We start from the raw sequence: 19,321 nt of genomic DNA, 5'->3' as shown, positions 1-19,321 counted from the left end.
CTGGAAGTAGCTGAAGCCTGATAAGGATGCATCATAATCCTCCTTCTAAGACTAACAAATACAAGAAAACGCAGTTCTGCACAGCAGATTGCATCTCTGCATGGTGCCCCTTTCTCCCTCCCCAGCAGTGACTGCTAGCGACCCCACACACACCAATTTTGTCTCATGGGAGACTGCCCCCCATTTCTGGTCCCCAGCCCGCCTACCTCCTAGGACATGATGGGAATATCTGAGAAGATGGAACTAATAGATTCTGAGTCTGACTTGAGCTGCAGGAGCTTGGGATTCTTGGTGTCTTCCTCGCTGGCAGCCAGCCTGATCTTACCGTTGTGCACTTCCTTGATGGGCTAAAGGAACACCATGTGCTTGCTGGTGCTGATCTTCCAGCTTGGCTCAGCTGGGGCTGGGGGGGTGGTGCTCAGCATGAAGGATTGAGCGCTGCATTCCTGGGGAGGGCTAGGGGCAGCGGCTTTCTTGCAGCACTGGAAGCAGTAGCACGGAGTGAGGTATAGGTACATGAGGACTAGCACGAGGCTCACTATGCACCCGAGGAGGGTTGTGAGGCTGGTGCTGAAGGACTCCCCATCCAGCATGGGGTAATGGATGGTCACGTTGACCTCATGTGTCTTGTTGAGCTGGTGGTGCTTGCCGATAGCCATGCACATATACACCCCAGAGTGCCATGGCTTGGCTGCGATGATCTTCAGGCTCCTATTGTGGTAAACTTCGAGTGTGCGATTGCTGTTGCCAGGGTGCATGATGGGCTCGTGGCGGGGTGAGATCCACATGTAGGTGACAGATGTGTCATGCATGCTCATGTTGCAGTTGATTAGCAGAGTCTCTCCTATGAGCACTGTGGCATGTATGTCTGAGGCGCCAGGGGAGCCCTGGCTCAGGGAGCAGTTCTCAAAGATCTTGTTGTACTTGAGGAACCTGACTAAAGATCGTGCCATGTTGTCAAACACCATACACGTGTGTTCCTCTAGGAAATCCTGCACCGAGCTAAAGTGCCGCTGCTGCCACTGCTTAAACATCTGGTAGAGTGAGCAGTCACACCGCACTGGATTGTTGTGGAGATACAAGCCATTTCTGATGTACACAGGCAAGGCTGTGACCTCCTCAATGGGGATTCTGCTCAGGTTATTGGTGGAGAGGGCCAGGGTCGTCAGGTTAGAGTGGCTAAGCCCCTGCATGGAGCTGAAGGGGAATTGGCTTAGGTTATTCCAACTTAGGTAGACCTTCTGCAAGCTGCTTAGCCTGAGGAAGGCTTGTTCATCTACCTGTACAATCCAGTTGTTGTAGAGCAGGAGCTCCTCTAGGTGCACCAGTGCTTCGAAGTAGTGCTTCTCAACGGCATGCAGGTAATTGGAGGACATGTCCAGGTGTCTCAGGTCTGTGCCATTGTGGAACGCCTGTGGCAAGAGGTCCATGATGCAATTGTGACTGATGCGGAGGGCCTGGAGGCGTGGTAGGGCTGCCAGCCAGTGGTTGTGAAGCTGGAAGAGGGCATTGTGGCTGAGATCCAAGGTGGTAGCTGTGGGAGGCAGTGCAACTGGCTGGCTGGCTGGAGACCTTGCTTGGTACAGCTCAGAAGGTCCGAGGTGCATATGCAAACATGGGGGCATCTGCGGGGGATGGCTGACGTGTTTAAGAAGTTGCCTTGAACATACAGCTCTAAGATCACTAGCAGCTTTCCCAGGCATTTCCAGAGAGTGTGGGCCAACGCCTGTGTGTTCATCATGTGGCCGTAGGGTCCTGCTGAGCACCCAGCAGCATGGAGAGGTGCTATCCCAGGGTAAGTCTGGCCTGAGCAAAGGCTTGCCAGGCAGCGTTAGAGGGAGCACGCTGCAGCATCAGCTCGCCAGGGAGTACTGCTCGGCAAGGAGAGCTATTGATGGGGTGTTCTTGACCACCAGGCAATTCTTTGACAGTCCAGGACACACAGGCAGGAGATGAGTCCCAAGGAAGGGTCCAAGGCTTTAAAAGAATTAAAGAAAAACAGCCTAGCTCCGTCCTGCTTCACTGGGGCTTAGGGCAACCTCCCATGGGTCCTGGCAGAGGGGCAGATGCAGGCCAGGGACTGGCTTCAGAGCTGCTTGCACCTCCTGAGAACATCAGAGTCTCTGTCTCTGACTGGGGGTCCCTGGAGCCCAAAGTTTCCATGAGTCAGTGCTCGCCTCCTGGCTGAGCCTTATGGCACGGTCCAGCCGGGAGCCGGGAGCCCAGCTGCAGAGCAACCGAGCAGTGAGCGGGAGCTGGGTCGTGGCCTGGCAGAGCCCTTCCCGGAGTCCTGGTGGAGTCACGCCCGCCCGCTGCTGGGACCTCTATTTACCAGCAGCCGGCAAGCTCGGGGGCGGAGCCTGGCTGGCAGGGACAAGCCGATTGATCCGCGTAGCAGGGGGTGGGGGTGGAGGAAGGAGGAAATTTCTGAATGGCGCGTTGTTCCCCTGTTGTACCACTAGTGGGCAGCACAGCCCTGCAAAGGCTGTTGCGAGCTGGCTCCGAAGCACTGGGCGATTGCAGCAGCTGCAGCAGGAGATTTTATTTCCAAAGGGAAGGGGCGGTGAGCTGCCTGGGGGAGTCTCTGCTGCTGGTCCTGGGGCCCAGGCAATGCTTGGTGTTCACTAATTCCCAGGGGCCACTGCTCCTTGCTGCGTGGTCCCCCCCTCCCATTGAGAGGCAGCATTGGGACAGTGTGATGGGGAATCGACACTCCAAGTCGACGGGACTTACCCAAGATCACAGCGCGTCAGTGCCAGAGTGAGGGACAGAATGGCACTGCCAGTCCAGTGCTCTGCTGTCGCCCTGGGAGGGGATTCAGTGTCTCCACCAGTTCACTTATGGGGAAACTGAGGCACAGAGGTGAGGCATGACTTGTCCAAATCTTTGTCTGCGGTGGACTTGGGATTAGATCCCATCACTGTGCCTAGTCCTCTAGTACCAGGTCTGTCGTGTGTGAAGCCCACATGCCAGACAAAGCTGGCAGGGAGGTTTCCAGGATGGTGCATGCAATCTAGCTCTGTGTGCCTTTGATGTGGTGAGTGAGGTCTCTGGTGCTGCTTTGAAACAGTCCCCACTCTGCTGTCAGCAGCAGGGACTGCTGTCCTCTGGCAGACACTCCTGCACTCCTGAGTGCAGGCCACTCTGTCGCATGCTGGGCTCAAGGGAGCAACTAGGATATGCTCCGTGCTGCACCCTCCCCAGGGACAGCAGAACAGAGCGGGGGCTTGGCAGCTGTTTCCCCTCATTAGCATAGCGGTGTGCTGCATGTCTGAATGTGCCTCAGGCAGAGCTTGGGCTGGATGCAGACCCTGCAGAGGCGTCTGGCAATTCCCAGCAGCTCCTGGGAGCCCTGGCCTTTGAATCACCTTGTTGGTGACTGTTCCACAGACCAGCCTCCTGCATTGTGTTCTTCCCCCCTGTTCCAACAGCCCTGCACTGGTCTGTGCTGAGGCATGGGCCCTCTCCTAGCTTCAGCTCTGGCTTTCAGAACAGCCGTCTCCTTGCTGCTTAGGGCCCACAAACAGTGAGCCCCTTGTTCCCTCCTGAGATCCCACTTCTTTTTCTCCCCATGGTGTGTGGAAGGCGATTTGCTGCTGTAGGGCTGGGCCCTGGCTGTGGCATTTGCCTTGTGCCTGGAGAGAGAATTGAAGCATGTTGGCATATCTGAGGTGAGGAAGGGCAGGGTCTTGTTTCGGAGGGCAGAGGAGGGAGAGAGAGAAATAGACCTGAATTTGCAGATGATAGAGTTCAGATTTTGATGAGACCAGTGTGGCTCATGGCCTTTTAAATCACCCACCCCCTGCTCTCTAGTCAGTCGTGTGTCTCGCTTCCCTTGCTCGTTCCTAGGTTAGGTGGTGGGAGAAGAACCTGTCCTTTCGTGCTGCCCAACCTGGTGCCCCCCGTTGCCTGTCAGCTCTCTGTGCACTGGAGGTGCCATTGCAGAGTCAGTGCTATGACTATGTTGCTGGGTCTAGGAGCAGTCCGTGCTCTGGAGGCAAAGGGATAGAATGGGGCAGGTGGGCTGGGAGTGCTTGTGATGGGGCTACCTCTCTCCTGCATCTGGGGGGTGGCCAGGAGGCTGCTGTGTGTGAGTACCTGTGCCCCTTTGCAGTGACGGACACTAGAATCATAGAATATCAGGGTTGGAAGGGACCCCAGAAGGTCATCTAGTCCAACCCCCTGCTCAAAGCAGGACGAAGTCCCAGTTAAATCATCCTAGCCAGGGCTTTGTCAAGCCTGACCTTAAAAACCTCTAAGGAAGGAGATTCTACCACCTCCCTAGGTAACGCATTCCAGTGTTTCACCACCCTCTTAGTGAAAAAGTTTTTCCTAATATCCAATCTAAACCTCCCCCATTGCAACTTGAGACCATTACTCCTCGTTCTGTCATCTGCTACCATTGAGAACAGTCTAGAGCCATCCTCTTTGAAACCCCCTTTCAGGTAGTTGAAAGCAGCTATCAAATCCCCCCTCATTCTTCTCTTCTGCAGACTAAACAATCCCAGCTCCCTCAGCCTCTCCTCATAAGTCATGTGCTCTAGACCCCTAATCATTTTTGTTGCCCTTCGCTGTACTCTTTCCAATTTATCCACATCCTTCTTGTAGTGTGGGGCCCAAAACTGGACACAGTACTCCAGATGAGGCCTCACCAGTGTCGAATAGAGGGGAACGATCACGTCCCTCGATCTGCTCGCTATGCCCCTACTTATACATCCCAAAATGCCATTGGCCTTCTTGGCAACAAGGGCACACTGCTGACTCATATCCAGCTTCTCGTCCACTGTCACCCCTAGGTCCTTTTCCGCAGAACTGCTGCCGAGCCATTCGGTCCCTAGTCTGTAGCGGTGCATTGGATTCTTCCATCCTAAGTGCAGGACCCTGCACTTATCCTTATTGAACCTCATTAGATTTCTTTTGGCCCAATCCTCCAATTTGTCTAGGTCCTTCTGTATCCTATCCCTCCCCTCCAGCGTATCTACCACTCCTCCCAGTTTAGTATCATCCGCAAATTTGCTGAGAGTGCAATCCACACCATCCTCCAGATCATTTATGAAGATATTGAACAAAACGGGCCCCAGGACCGACCCCTGGGGCACTCCACTTGACACCGGCTGCCAACTAGACATGGAGCCATTGATCACTACCCGTTGAGCCCGACAATCTAGCCAGCTTTCTACCCACCTTATAGTGCATTCATCCGGCCCATACTTCCTTAACTTGCTGACAAGAATGCTGTGGGAGACCGTGTCAAAAGCTTTGCTAAAGTCAAGAAACAATACATCCACTGCTTTCCCTTCATCCACAGAACCAGTAATCTCATCATAAAAGGCGATTAGATTAGTCAGGCATGACCTTCCCTTGGTGAATCCATGCTGACTGTTCCTGATCACTTTCCTCTCCTCTAAGTGCTTCAGGATTGATTCTTTGAGGACCTGCTCCATGATTTTTCCAGGGACTGAGGTGAGGCTGACTGGCCTGTAGTTCCCAGGATCCTCCTTCTTCCCTTTTTTAAAGATGGGCACTACATTAGCCTTTTTCCAGTCATCCGGGACTTCCCCCGTTCGCCATGAGTTTTCAAAGATAATGGCCAAGGGCTCTGCAATCACAGCCGCCAATTCCTTCAGCACTCTCGGATGCAATTCGTCCGGCCCCATGGACTTGTGCACGTCCAGCTTTTCTAAATAGTCCCTAACCACCTCTATCTCTACAGAGGGCTGGCCATCTCTTCCCCATTTTGTGATGCCCAGCACAGCAGTCTGGGAGCTGACCTTGTTAGTGAAAACAGAGGCAAAAAAAGCATTGAGTACATTAGCTTTTTCCACATCCTCTGTCACTAGCTTGCCTCCCTCATTCAGTAAGGGGCCCACACTTTCCTTGGCTTTCTTCTTGTTGCCAACATACCTGAAGAAACCCTTCTTGTTACTCTTGACATCTCTTGCTAGCTGCAGCTCCAGGTGCCATTTGGCCCTCCTGATATCTTTCCTACATGCCCGAGCAATATTTTTATACTCTTCCCTGGTCATATGTCCAACCTTCCACTTCTTGTAAGCTTCTTTTTTATGTTTAAGATCCGCTAGGATTTCACCATTAAGCCAAGCTGGTCGCCTGCCATATTTACTATTCTTTCGACTCATCGGGATGGTTTGTCCCTGTAACCTCAACAGGGATTCCTTGAAATACAGCCAGCTCTCCTGGACTCCCTTCCCTTTCATGTTAGTCCCCCAGGGGATCCTGGCCATCTGTTCCCTGAGGGAGTCAAAGTCTGCTTTCCTGAAGTCCAGGGTCCGTATCCTGCTGCTTACCTTTCTTCCCTGCGTCAGGATCCTGAACTCAACCAACTCATGGTCACTGCCTCCCAGATTCCCATCCACTTTTGCTTCCCCCACTAATTCTACCCGGTTTGTGAGCAGCAGGTCAAGAAAAGCGCTCCCCCTAGTTGGCTCCCCTAGCACTTGCACCAGGAAATTGTCCCCTACGCTTTCCAAAAACTTCCTGGATTGTCTATGCACCGCTGTATTGCTCTCCCAGCAGATATCAGGAAAATTAAAGTCACCCATGAGAATCAGGGCATGCGATCTAGTAGCTTCCGTGAGTTGGCGGAAGAAAGCCTCATCCACCTCATCCCCCTGGTCCGGTGGTCTATAGCAGACTCCCACCATGACATCACTCTTGTTGCACACACTTCTAAACTTAATCCAGAGACACTCAGGTTTTTCCACAGTTTCATACCGGAGCTCTGAGCAGTCATACTGCTCCCTTACATACAGTGCTACTCCCCCACCTTTTCTGCCCTGCCTGTCCTTCCTGAACAGTTTATAACCATCCATGACTGTACTCCAGTCATGTGAGTTATCCCACCAAGTCTCTGTTATTCCAATCACGTCATAATTCCTTGACATCACCAGGACCTCCAGTTCTCCCTGCTTGTTTCCAAGGCTTTGTGCATTTGTATATAAGCACTTGAGATAACCTGTTGATCGCCCCTCATTCCCAGTATGAGGCAGGAGCCCTCCCCTCACAGACATTCCTGCCTGTGCTTCCTCCCGGTATCCCGCTTTCCCACTTACCTCAGGGCTTTGGTCTCCTTCCCCCGGTGAACCTAGTTTAAAGCCCTCCTCACTAGGTTAGCCAGCCTGCTGGCAAAGATGTTCTTCCCTCTCTTCGTAAGATGGAGCCCGTCTCTGCCCAGCACTCCTCCTTCATGGAACACCATCCCATGGTCAAAGAATCCAAAGCCTTCTCTCCGACACCACCTGCGTAGCCATTCGTTGACCTCCACGATTCGACGGTCCCTACCCAGGCCTTTTCCTTCCACGGGGAGGATGGACGAGAACACCACTTGCGCCTCCAACTCCTTTATCCTTCTTCCCAGAGCCACGTAGTCCGCAGTGATCCGCTCAAGGTCATTCTTGGCAGTATCATTGGTGCCCACGTGGAGAAGCAGGAAGGGGTAGCGATCCGAGGGCTTGATGAGTCTCGGCAGTCTCTCCGTCACATCACGAATCTTAGCCCCTGGCAAGCAGCAGACGTCTCGGTTTTCCCGGTCAGGGCGGCAGATAGATGACTCAGTCCCCCGGAGGAGAGAGTCCCCGACCACCACCACCCGCCTTCTCCTCTTGGGAGTGGTGGTCGTGGAACCCCCAACCTCAGGACATCGCATCTCATGCCTCCCAACCAGCGGAGTCTCCTTCTGCTTTCTCCCCCCAGACATATCATCTGGTCCACTCTCCGCAATGGTACCTGTGGAGAGAACATGAAAGCGGTTAGTTACCTGTGTCTGTGTTACTGGAACCCGGACATTCCGCTTACCTCTTCTGGAGGTCACATGTTGCCAAGCTTCTTCACTGGCCTCTTGGCTCCTCTGTGCAACCTGCTCTATATCTTTAGAGCTTTGTGCCCCTAGAAGCCTATCCTGAGCTTGGTCCAGAAAATCCTCAGTCTCTCGTATACAACGCAGGGTCGTTACCTGTTGCTCCAGACCTTCAATCTTCTCTTCCAATATGGAGACCAGCTTGCACTTTGTACAGACAAAGTCGCTTCTGTCCTGTGGAAGAAAGACAAACATGGCACATCCAGTGCAGGTCACAACAGCTGAACCCCCCCCTTCCATATCACCTACCTACTATGAGCTTCCTCAGAGACGTTGGCAAGATGTAAGCCTCACTGGGCTCACTCCAGGCGAACTCCCAGGCAAACTCCTGCTGTGAGCTGCTCTGCTGTCCCCGCTGCTCAGCTGGTTCGCTGCCGCTCACTAGCTGTGAGCAGAGGCTGGCTGGGGCAGGCAGAAGCAGTGCAATGCATCAGGTGCAGGAGTGTAATGCTGACAAACTGGGCTACTTTACTGGAGACGTGGAACTCAAGGCTGGGTGACTGGTTTCCCTTAGGGCAGCAAATGGCTAATTTTGCTGCTGCTGCAGCTGCCAGTTGAGAGAGTTGCTAGCTTGCAGCAAGGGGCAGCCTCCCGCTAGGGTGTCAGCATTGCAGGGAGCTCTGTGCACATGTGCCTGCCTGAGGTGCTCTAAGGATAGGGAGCAGGCGCCTGTCCCCAGTTCCCACAGACTTGGACACCCTGATGTCTACTTTGCTGCCACACAAGGGCTAGCAGCAAGTTCTGCTGCATTATATTACGTGGGTACTGTCAGACCAGGGCTGTGTCCATGCAGCACCTAAGATAAGCCTGGGACTTTGTCCCCTCTTCTGCTGGCTGAGGGAAGGTGATGGCATGTCTTAGAGCTTGCTCACACTAGGGCTTGAGGGGAGAGGGACAAGGGCTGATGAGCTGGGCCTTTACCTAGAGCTTCCAGGCCGGGGGCTGAAAGGACTTGGTTATGTGGCTCTAGGACAGAGGACTCCAATGGGCAGGCTGGGTGGAGGCTCTGGGTGGAGGCCCTGCACCGGCAGAGTGCTCAAAGGGCCAGGCAGGATGCTGAATGGATTGGGCCCCTCAATGGGTACCTGTCTGCCCAGGGGTCCATGCAGAATGATCCCTGCAATGGCTGCCTTGGCAGGAGCGATGTTGGGCTATTCCCTCCTCTCCATCACCACCTCCACCCTCTGGGAGCGGATCCACGAAGAGCAAGAGTTTGCCATGTTGCACGGTCCTGTTGTGCTAGCCCTGACATTCTCATATGCAGCATAGTATGGGAACATCCTAGGAGCCAGCCTCAGAGCCAGGGCAGAGGGTACGGGGCTGCCAGTGAACTGAGCACATGTGCTCTGGGGTCACCTGGACCCGTGAGCCAAGATCAGCTCCATAGCAACACAGAAGGTAAGGGTGCTTTATCCTTTTCACCGCCCTAACTCTGAAGAGCTGGAGTTGGTCTGGGGCTGCCTGCCCTGGGTGAATGGGCAGGGTCAGCGCTTGGTGCCACAGCAGGGCATTGCTGCAGCTGTGCTTGCGGGCTGCTAGTGTCCACCCAGTGGAGGCCACGCCCACAGGCAGGGTGGTTGGTTACTTGCCCCCTTTTTGTTATCTTCTGGTTCCATGGGCCAGGCGGCCACAGCAACCTGCAGGAGCTGTGGCCACAGCGGAGCCCCCTGCAGGGCTGTGCTGGGGATCACACAAACCCAGCTGCTTGACCCTGGGCTCAGGCTCAGATCAGCTGGCCAATGGGAGAAGGCTGAGCAGGAACGGCCCCTCCTGCAGTCACTACTGCGAAGGACTCCATGCCTGGATGCCAGGCCAGGAGGAGGTATCTGTGTCTCCTGAATATGACCTTGAGCTGCCTGCAGAGCCACTGTGCTGATGCTGTGCTCTGGCAAAGAGCATCGCCTTTCAGCACTCATGAGGAGGTTGCTGCAGTTGTCCTGCCCAGCCCCCTCCTTTATCACTGTCCCATGGGAGCCCTGGGGAAGAGACAGGAAAGCGTTTCCTTTGGTGCGCTGCCTCCAGCACACCCAGCCTGCCAGGCTGGGGAGCAGGAACTGTCCCCCTTGCATACACCCAGGAATCAAGGAGCACATATAACCATGCACATGGGAACCAGCACCAGCACTAGCTTCACTGCCATACCAATGGTAGCATCCCATCCCCCAGGTGGCCCTGCTGGAGACCAGAGGCAGCTACTCAGGGACCAGGGCACCTGTTTTGGGTGCATTTGCCAAAGAGCACTGGGCAGCTGGAGCTGCTAAGGTAGGGTCTGGGGGTCATGGGCAGTGGGGGCATTAATGCCATTCTGGTTCAGAGGGGTTTAAAAGGTTCCCCTTTAATTACCTCAGCGCTTACGCACCCTCAGGCCAGTGTGCTGCTCGCCTGGCCTTGGAGAGCTGTCCTGGTGGCAGCATGGCATGTTCCTGTGCTGGCTGAGCAGGCCATGTTGCTTGGGGGAACAGGCTCTGTGCAATCCACCCCACCCCATGAAAACAAATTGGGAACTGTCTGGCACTCCCTGGCATGCTGCCAAGTGGTGTTTTGGCTTTATTACTTCTGGGGAGGGGAATTGTACTAGGGACATTAACTGCTATCTGCTGCTGAGCCTTTCTTTAAATCCTTCCTGGAGACCCAGCCTGAGGCTGCCAAGGTTTGGAGCTTGACATCACCTGCCTCTCCTGTTGCCATGTTGATTCAGACGGCTGAAAGATACAGGACCAAGGGGCTGCAGTGAACGCTTTCAGGAATGATTGATCCCTGCTGGGAAGGGCAGCATTTTTGAACAGGGAGCAGGTTAAGCTTTAGAGCTGGTGGTGGAGAGCAGGACTTGCAGGGGGGTTGCAAGAAATGGGACAAGCTTGGAACCACTTACTTCTGAAAGCTAGCTGCTCTGCCCCTGTCCCAGGACAGCTGCCTCCTGCAGGGCAGCTCTGAGGCTCCCTGGCTGCAGCATGGATAGCTGGCTCGGGCCTGGTGGCTGCAGTGGGGTGATAGTTCTGTGATTGCTTGGAAAATGTGACCCTTGGGTTTGATTGCGTTTTGCAAGGATCAGGTGCAACCTAATGCAAAGGCCGGACCTGTTCTATTAATTTACATGGGCTGAAGGTGTTAATATGACCCAGTCTGACTCCAACATTAAACTATGTTAAACAAGGTCTGTGGTTTGGGATCCAGAGACCTCAGCCTGCTCAGCCCCAGGGCAAACATCCCTGTAATCTTGTATTAACAATACAGAAAAGATGGAAAACTAGCTGATGCATGTGAAATGGAAAGTCATTGTAACAATGTCCCGTATTCCCTTTCCCTTTGGCTGGAGAGAGGTTTTAGAGGGGAAACCCCCTTGTCTGAAGTCTCTTTGGTAATATTAAAGATAGTACCAACAAGCCTTTTGGGAACAGCGAGACGTGAGTTGAGCTGGACTGATTTCTGGTTCCACACCTCTGTTCAGCAGGCATGAGTTTACCACCGTCCTTCAGTTGTTATATCTGTAGGATTAACTCAGTCTGTCTCCCCTTTGGGCCTTTCGCCATCAGTGTTTGTTGTGACAGGTGGTATGAACCTTGAGAGTCTTTCATTCACTTTTCACAGTTGAGATCACAATTAGGGGAAGATGTGTACTTATCCCCATGGACCCTTTGTTGTCTAGAAGCTTTTCTCTAAATCATCCCAGCACTGGGCTGGGGCCAGGGCAGTTCCTAGCTCTTCGGAAGCTGATGCAGTAAATCAGCACCAGATCCATGGACAGCTCCCTGTGTCCAGTTTGCTGGCAGTGTCTTGGGACCTTCTACCAGAAGGCACTCTGTCCCTCTGGGCATTGACTGGGGCACTTCCTCCAGCAGAAGACCTGTGGGATTGTAATTCTTTGGCTTCTGGCCCCAGGCTCATTCCCTAGACTGAGCAGGCTCTGGAGGTCAAGGGAGCATTGTGTAATAATGCTAGACCCCCCTGCTGCTGGCACCATGCCACAACACATGCTGCACCAACCTTTGCAGGAGGCACTGAGGTCAGGTTCCATAATCAGGTGCACCCTTTGAGCCAGGGAGACTGCACCCTGGAGCAAAGATGGGAAGATGGCAGCTTTGTATATGTTTGCGGCCATGCTGCGGGACCTGGCAGCAGTTGTGTTGCTGCGGCACTCAGCTCAGTTCCCCTGTTGTAAGCTCCATTTCAGGCTACTGGGAAGGTAGCAAGGTGGCAGCTCTACATGCTGACTGTCCACTGCTACCCACCAGCTCAGTGTCAACACCTTCCCCTTAGCGACAAGCTTCTTGGAGTAGCTGGCCTTCATTAAGCATAATGGCTCCGGGCCCCAGATGATAAGGCTCTGACCTCGCTTTCACGGGTGACGGCCAGCTGTGATGCCACACATCTTGTCTAGGCTGCAAATGCCATTGCAGTCTCAGCTCTTTCCAAAGCTGGAGGAGGCAGCAGGAGGCAGTAGAATTGTCTGCAGGACCCATCCACTGGGTTAGTGAGCTAGTGGAAGAGGGGCCCTGTGCAGACAGAGGCATTGGAGGTGCTGCATCTTTGCTTCTGGCCCCTTGCTACAGGGCATGAGGCCAGGCTCTCAATGTCTGTAAGTGGGGCGCAGCAGTCGGTGTCCCTGTCTTCTCGTTAGTCACCACACTGGGCTCATCATCTTAGAGTGATGATCCCTGTTGTATTCCATTGAGGGTAATGCACATGCGCCGTGTACCTGGAGCTTTTCAAAGTAGCAGTGTCCATCAGTCCATATATGCACCCTTATATTGCCTTATGGTTTTGCCTGAGGCAATAAAGGGCGAGGTGGACCGACTGCATTTCCAGTTGCTTCTTACCACCCCATGGTCTGAGTCAGAGCTTCTGCTGTCTTCTCCTCCTTGGTGATGCATTTTCCAAACTTTTCAAAACTATTTTTATTCTTGTTCATAGTTAGAATTTTGTTTTTTGCAGTAATTTTCTAGTTCCTAGAAGCTTGGTAAAATTAAGGACTTGGGTAGGGTGACTGTATTTCCCTATGCTGAATATGGGACAACTGGTAAAATTACTCGTATTCAAGCAAGTTCAACGGCAATCAAATAGAACTATGCAGTACAAAGTTCAAATTAACATCAAGTTGACTGAGCCCCTGTTAAAAAATACTGTGTAGTTGGATTCTTTTTATTTACTTATCTTTAAGGCTTTAGGGTTCACACAGGGAGGGTCTCTCTCTCTCACACATGGGTAGGGGGTTAACCAACCGACCTGGCCATACCTGCCTGGCACACTCTGCCCTCCATGCCTGGATGGGCTCCCAGAATGGACCTGCCTCTCCTGGGACCTGGCATTGCATGTCCCCAATGTGTTGCCTTGGGAAGATGCAGAGTCACATTCCCCCCCAGAATGGGGCCAGTAGCAGCCTTTTGGCACTGTGCGGGAGAAGGAACAGGAGCTGCTTCCAGATGTGGGGTGGAGAGTAGGATGACCTGTCCCATGTCTTTGCAGTGCTCATCTCTTTCCTCCCGCTTCTCTCTCCCCCCCCACCCCCAATGTGGCTGTAAGCAGCTTGTCCCTTCCTGCCCAGACAGTATCGAAAGGAAGCTAAGATCTCCAGGCTGCTGATGTAACCTAGCTGCTTCTGACTACAGCATGGGCAGGAAGGAGTTAAACCCTAAGGATGCGTTGTGCACCAGGGTCCAGGGAACCTGACTGCAGGGGCTTCAGGGAACCTGGCCAGAGAGGGGGCTCAGCAGGGGAGGGTGCCTAGGGGATGGAGGCGGGACCCAGAGTGAGGGGTGTGGGTGAAGAGCGTTCTAAGCCTCTGCCCCGGGAGCTGCTATGGAGCCTGCAGGGTTGGGGTGTGAACAGGCTGGAAATCGCTTCCCCTGCCTGCTACTCTAGAGCTTGGCTGAGGGATGGAGAGGTTTCCCCGTGCCAGCTCTGTGCAAGGCTTTGGTACATGCAGGGCTTGGCGGCTCCTGGCCAGCACCCCTGAGCTTTCTCAGGGCGCTGGCCCAGCCAGAGGCAGTGGGGGAAGAAAAGAGCCTGCCGGCCAGGCTGTCAATGAGCTGAGCACTCCGACAAGGGGCTGGCTTTCCGTACAGCGCTGAGAGTGGGATGCGCCCTGCCGGGGGGATATCACAAAGCAGCGGGGCTTGGGAGGAGAAGGGGCAAAGCAGGTAGAGGAAAGTGAGAGAGGGAGCATGTAAAGGGCTGATGGGTGGGCAGCGGAGGCAACATGTAACCGGCTGCTGCCTGGTGCCTGCCCACATTCACCAGCTGCTGCAGCAAGCGGCCAGTGCCGACTGGAAATGGGATGAGGGGCAGGGCCCTGCTCAGTGAGAGCTGGCATGCAGTGGGGGGCTGCGCTGACTGACCAGCAGGGGGAGTGACTGGCCCTGTGTGCTGCATCTTTTCCCCCGCTACCAGCTTCGCACAACTACCCCCATCATTAGCACTGGATCCCCGCACTCACTGCCGGTGGGTGGGTGACTGGTGAGCAGGGATCCAGCCAGTAGCAGGACTTGCTGATACTGATTTTTTTTGGGGGGGAGACAGAAAATACGGGACAATTTGCTCATTTTTAAGAAAAAGTCAGGACACCTGCAGGAGGTCTTAAATATGGGACTATCCCTTTAAAAACAGGGCAACTGGTCATCCTAGACTTGGAACATGGCTTTGGCGGTTTCCTGCCAAACAATCCGCCCCCCTCCCCTCCCAACACCCAGGTCTAGAAACTGGATTATGCCAAAGATGCTGGGATTCAGTCTGTTTTTCTTGCCTCGCTCATTTTCCATCAGTTATAGGTACTGCTTGGGGAAGCTCAACCCACATCCAGGTGCAGTATCTGCCTCTCCTTCCCTGCCTTCATGCGGGAAGGCTGAGCCCTCTGCCTCGAGGTCTCCGGGGGGCCACAATCAGACTCTGGCTGGGGAACTCCCCTGTACATCAGCCTGAACAATCTGAGTGCTCCCCTCTACTGTGGAGCCTCTGTCTGGCTCCACTGGTACCAGTGCTAGAGACCCCGTGCGGGGACCTAGCCATGAGCCTTGGAAGTATGTGCATAAGCATGGCAGTAAGTCTTCCTCCAAATCAAAGAAAGATTCCACATTGTCCACGAATTCCGGCTATGGAGATGTTCCAAGGCTCACAAGACTGACAAGAGGCTGCACCATTTCCCAGATCTGTACCAACTGCTGGACCTATGTGCCCCTCCTGCTTCAGCTCCACCAGTGCCCCATGAATCATTGGTTCTGAGACAAACCCCTTTACCAGTCCCAGTTCCATCCATAGACCGGGTACCATTAACTCCGGAGAGACTCGAAAGTGCTCCTGGACCTCATGATCTGTTTGCCCTGGAAAGAGTGAGGTCTCCGAGTGTTCTGCACTCACCTGTTCAGAGGGCCCCATCTCCTGCTACCACCTGCTGGCCTTACCCCTTTAACACATCCTGTTTTGATAGCTCTGTCGGCACCACCGTTTGTACAAGACTCCAGTTTCTCCGAGTTTGAGGATTTGGACGTTCAGCATGGTCCCCCACTTCCATTCCAGAGACATGACTATTGGAGGGTCCCGGTGGCACCATGGCAGTTCCCTCCTTTCATAGCTCAGGAGCCACTGGTACCCAGCTTATTGGGCACCAACACAATACCGGCAGGATCAACCAGGATGGCTAGATTGGAGCTCATGGCATCAATATTCGCCTTCGGAACCATCCAGTTCAGCATGGGAGGATGCTCCTATTTCACCTCCCCACCCTCCGAGTAGGCATTCGGAACCTGGGTTAGATGATGCACCAATGAGCCGGTACTGACTGACTCCGGAGAGATTCCCTTCGTCATCCCCGGATGCCAGATGCCTATCATCCATTTCAAGAGCTACTACAGAGGATAGCCAGTGCTCTTGAGATCATACTAGAAGAGGTGCAGGACAGTCAGTAAGAGTTATGAGACATTCTGCACACACCGGTACCGGGAAGGGTGGCCTTTCAGATAAATGATACCATTGAGTATGGAGTAGTTCCAGAGCATCTCCCCAGTGACTCCGTAACACTCCTGTTTGGACTTACCACTGCCCCACAAGTCTTCACAAAGATTTTCTTTGTGGTAGCAGCTCATCTACCTCATCAATACTGACATCAAGGAGTTCTTGTTGTCCCCTACCTGGTCGATTGACTGCTGGCAGCGCAGTCCAAAGAGGAAGCTTGAAAATTGACGTCCCAGCTTCTTCTTCTTCTCTCCTCTCTACGAGTGAGTGTCAATGTTGAAAAAGCAACTTTGCACTCTACACAGTCCCTGGAATTCATAGGAGCATGCATGAACGTGGCCTCCATGTGCTTATCTGTCAAGGGACAGGTTCCAGAGCCTACTGGACCAGATTTCCCTAGTGACTAACAACCCTTCAGTCTCAGCCAGGACCTGCCTTTCCCACCTAGGGCACATTGCGGTATGCACATACATCATGCCCTTTGCTCGTCTGTGCCTTCGTTGTCTACAAGTATGGCTGCAAAGAGTATACTCCCCTATGCACCAAATCATGGACATCATACTCAACTTTCCACTGGAGGTCACCTTTTCACTTCGATGGTGGACAGACCCACTACAAGTCTGCTCTGGGATGCCCTTCCTTCCATCCTCACAAGCTGGGGTGCTCACATGGGAGATCACATGAGACAAGGCACTAGGACCATGCGAGAGACCATGATGCACATAAACATACTGGAGCTTTGGGTGGTGCACAAAGTATGCCATGTGTTCTCACCAGCTAACTGTTATCCAACATGACGAGGACATAACACCACTACAGTATACTACGTAAACAAGGGGGCACGAGATCCCCAATGCTGAGTACATAAATGGTACACCTATGGAAATGGTGTATTGCACACCATATCCTTTTTTCGGCAGCCTACCTGCCTGGCACCCAGAATGTGATTGCTTACGCTCTCAGCAGAAACTTTTGCAACCAGCCATGAATGGGAGTTGCACGACACAGCAATTGCAGACATCTTTGGGGGATGCCAATCAGGGACCTCTTTGCGTCCCACAGCAACACCAAGTGCACCCAATATTGCTCAAGAAGGTGACTTGGTGCCTACTCACTGGGCGACACTCCAGTCGTTGATTGGTCAGACCAGCTGAACTATGCCATTTCCCCGTTTCCACTCTTATTTTGCATCCTCCAGAAACTCCAGTGGGAGAGAGAGTGTTGGGTCATTCTGATTGCTCTGTTCTGGCCCTGTTAATTTTGGTTTCCCCTTCTCTGCATGTTGAAACATCCTCCACTCCCAGTCCAGGCATTTTTGGAACTGCTAACACAATACAATGGCAGACTCAAGCACCCCAATCCGTGGACTTCCACCTGACAGCTTGGTTTTTGGATGGACACCTCCATTAATAGGAGAATGCTTGTTGCCAGTATAAGACTTCCTTCCCAAAAGCCAGAAGGACTCTGAAATGCTGCTATCAGTCTAAATGGGCACATTTCACTTCCAGGCCTTGCCCCCAAACAAGGCCTTGTCCCCGAAGCTGTGGGCATCCCGATGCTCATAGACTATTTCCTTTATTTAAAGACCTTGTGGCTTGCTCGCAATTCCAGCAGGGTGTGTGCAGCAGCCATTAGCACCTTCCACTCGCCAGTGGAGGGGCATTCGATATTTAAATATCCCTTGACTGCCTCACCTGGAAGGGCCTTTTATGTAAATACTTGCCCAGTCAGCCTATTGCTCCCTAGTGGGACCTCAGCCTGTTAATGAACTCTCCTTTCAAACCTCTGGCCTCCTGCTCTCTGTCTCACCTCTCCAGGAAGGTCGCTTTCCTTGTCTCCATTGCTTTAGCAAGGAGGGCTATGGTGGCCACATTCCATAAGGACAAGGTCTCCCTGCGCTTGCATCTGTAGTTCCTACCAAAGGTGGTTTCCCGTTTCCACCTAAATCAACCCATACAACTGCCCATTTTCTTCCCCAAATTGCATGCCACCAGTGCAGAACGACGACTCCTTTCTCTTGATGTTGGTAGGGCCCTGGCCATTTACCTGCAAAGGACAAAGCCGTTCCAAAAGTCTCTTAGACCATTTGTTGCCATAGCACAGAGAATTAAAGAGCAGGCTGTCTCCCCCCAGAGACACTCGAAGTGGGTCTCAGGGTGCATTACGCTCTATCAATTTTTCAGGACGGTCCTCAGCGGGTGGGATAGGGGCCCATTCTATGAGAGCTGCTGCCGCACTCTATTACATTTCCCTCACAGATGCATGTAAGGCAGCCGCATGGAGTTCGGTTCCCACGTTTTCTTCTCACTATGATCTAGTGCATGATTCTGTGACGGACGCCTTGTTCAGCGTGGCAGCCCTCCATTCCACAGTTTCGTCTTCTACCTCACACCCTCCTTCTACCTACATACTGCTTGTTACTCCCCCTCCATGGAATACAATAGGGACCAACGCCTGAAGAAGGGGAGGTTACTTACCTGTAACAGGAGGTTCTTCAAGATGTGTGGTCCCTACTTGTACTCCAAACCCACCCTCCTTCCGCTCTGCTGTGGATTTATAGATCTGCAGTGGAGAAGGAACTGGAGATGTGGTCGGTTCGCCCCACCGTTTGGGCAAACCCACGGGATGACACAAGGCGCATGTGCAGTCCAACGGATGCTATTACTTTGGAAAACTCCGGATGCGGGTGCTCAGCGCATGCATGTTTCCCTCAGTGGAATACAGACAGGAACCACCCATCTCGAAGAATCTCCAGTTACAGGTAAGTAAATGCCCCTTCTAGCTGCTGAACACCTGCTGCTCCCCAGGCTGTTCACTGGGCCCTGGTAGTTTAGCACCTTCACTGCCCTGGCCTCTGCTGAAGTCAGTGTGCAGCAGGGTCTAGAGCCAGCAACAGACCTGGGGCTCTGCCACCTGTACAAAGGGGCAGGGCTGCCCCCAGTGGGTACCAAGGGATCTGATTCCTTGTCTGCCGTTACTTTCTTTCCTCCAGCCAGCGCTTGATTGGATCCTTCCAAAGAGCCCGCAGCCCTTTCTGTCCTGAGCAGGGAGTTTTTATCGAGTGTGCTGGGGTGATGTGGCCAGTCCTTCACAGGCTGCCCCCTCCTGCCTGGCTCCCTGGCCTATGGGTTGCACGAGGAGCTGCCCCAACTGTTGGCTCCTGGAACTGAGAGCTCTGCTGCTGGCAGGCCCTAACCAAGGGGGGCAAGCGCCTGGCAGGACAAGCCAGGCTGTCAGTTGCTTTGGGGTTCTGGAGGCGCTGGCCTCAATGCCAGGGCAAACCTGTGTTGACACGGAGTCCTCGACCCGCAGAAGTCTGATCCCAATGCCCGGTATGGTACTGGTGGGAGGGTTAGCCCTGGCTAATGATCTGCGGTGCAGGACTCCAGGTCAGCACAGCTCTTCCCTGGAGTCTAGAAAGCAGCTGGCTGCTGCAATTCGATTCCCAGTGCACTGCCCTTGCTCTCCATGGGGAATAGAGGCCTGATCTTGTGTGTGTGTTTG

General features: G+C 53.4%; 2 protein-coding genes across 7 annotated transcripts in view; one reads left to right on the top strand and one right to left on the bottom strand.

Moving 5' to 3' along the window:
* The window catches only part of RNF123 (ring finger protein 123), a 145,889-nt gene that overhangs the window by 114,785 nt on the left and 11,783 nt on the right, over positions 1 to 19,321 (top strand). The window lies entirely within an intron of this gene.
* On the bottom strand, positions 83 to 4,126 carry AMIGO3 (adhesion molecule with Ig like domain 3). The gene is given in 2 exon segments (XM_038408378.2): positions 83 to 1,556; positions 1,559 to 4,126. Coding segments are annotated over 2 exon segments (1,530 nt in total). The 5' UTR covers positions 1,742 to 4,126; the 3' UTR covers positions 83 to 209.

The sequence above is a fragment of the Dermochelys coriacea genome, chromosome 7, assembly GCF_009764565.3.
Source record: "Dermochelys coriacea isolate rDerCor1 chromosome 7, rDerCor1.pri.v4, whole genome shotgun sequence".
Lineage (NCBI taxonomy): Eukaryota > Metazoa > Chordata > Testudines > Dermochelyidae > Dermochelys > Dermochelys coriacea.
The sequence above is the reverse complement of the archived record's forward strand: the minus strand, read 5'-3'. Positions and strand labels throughout refer to the sequence as shown.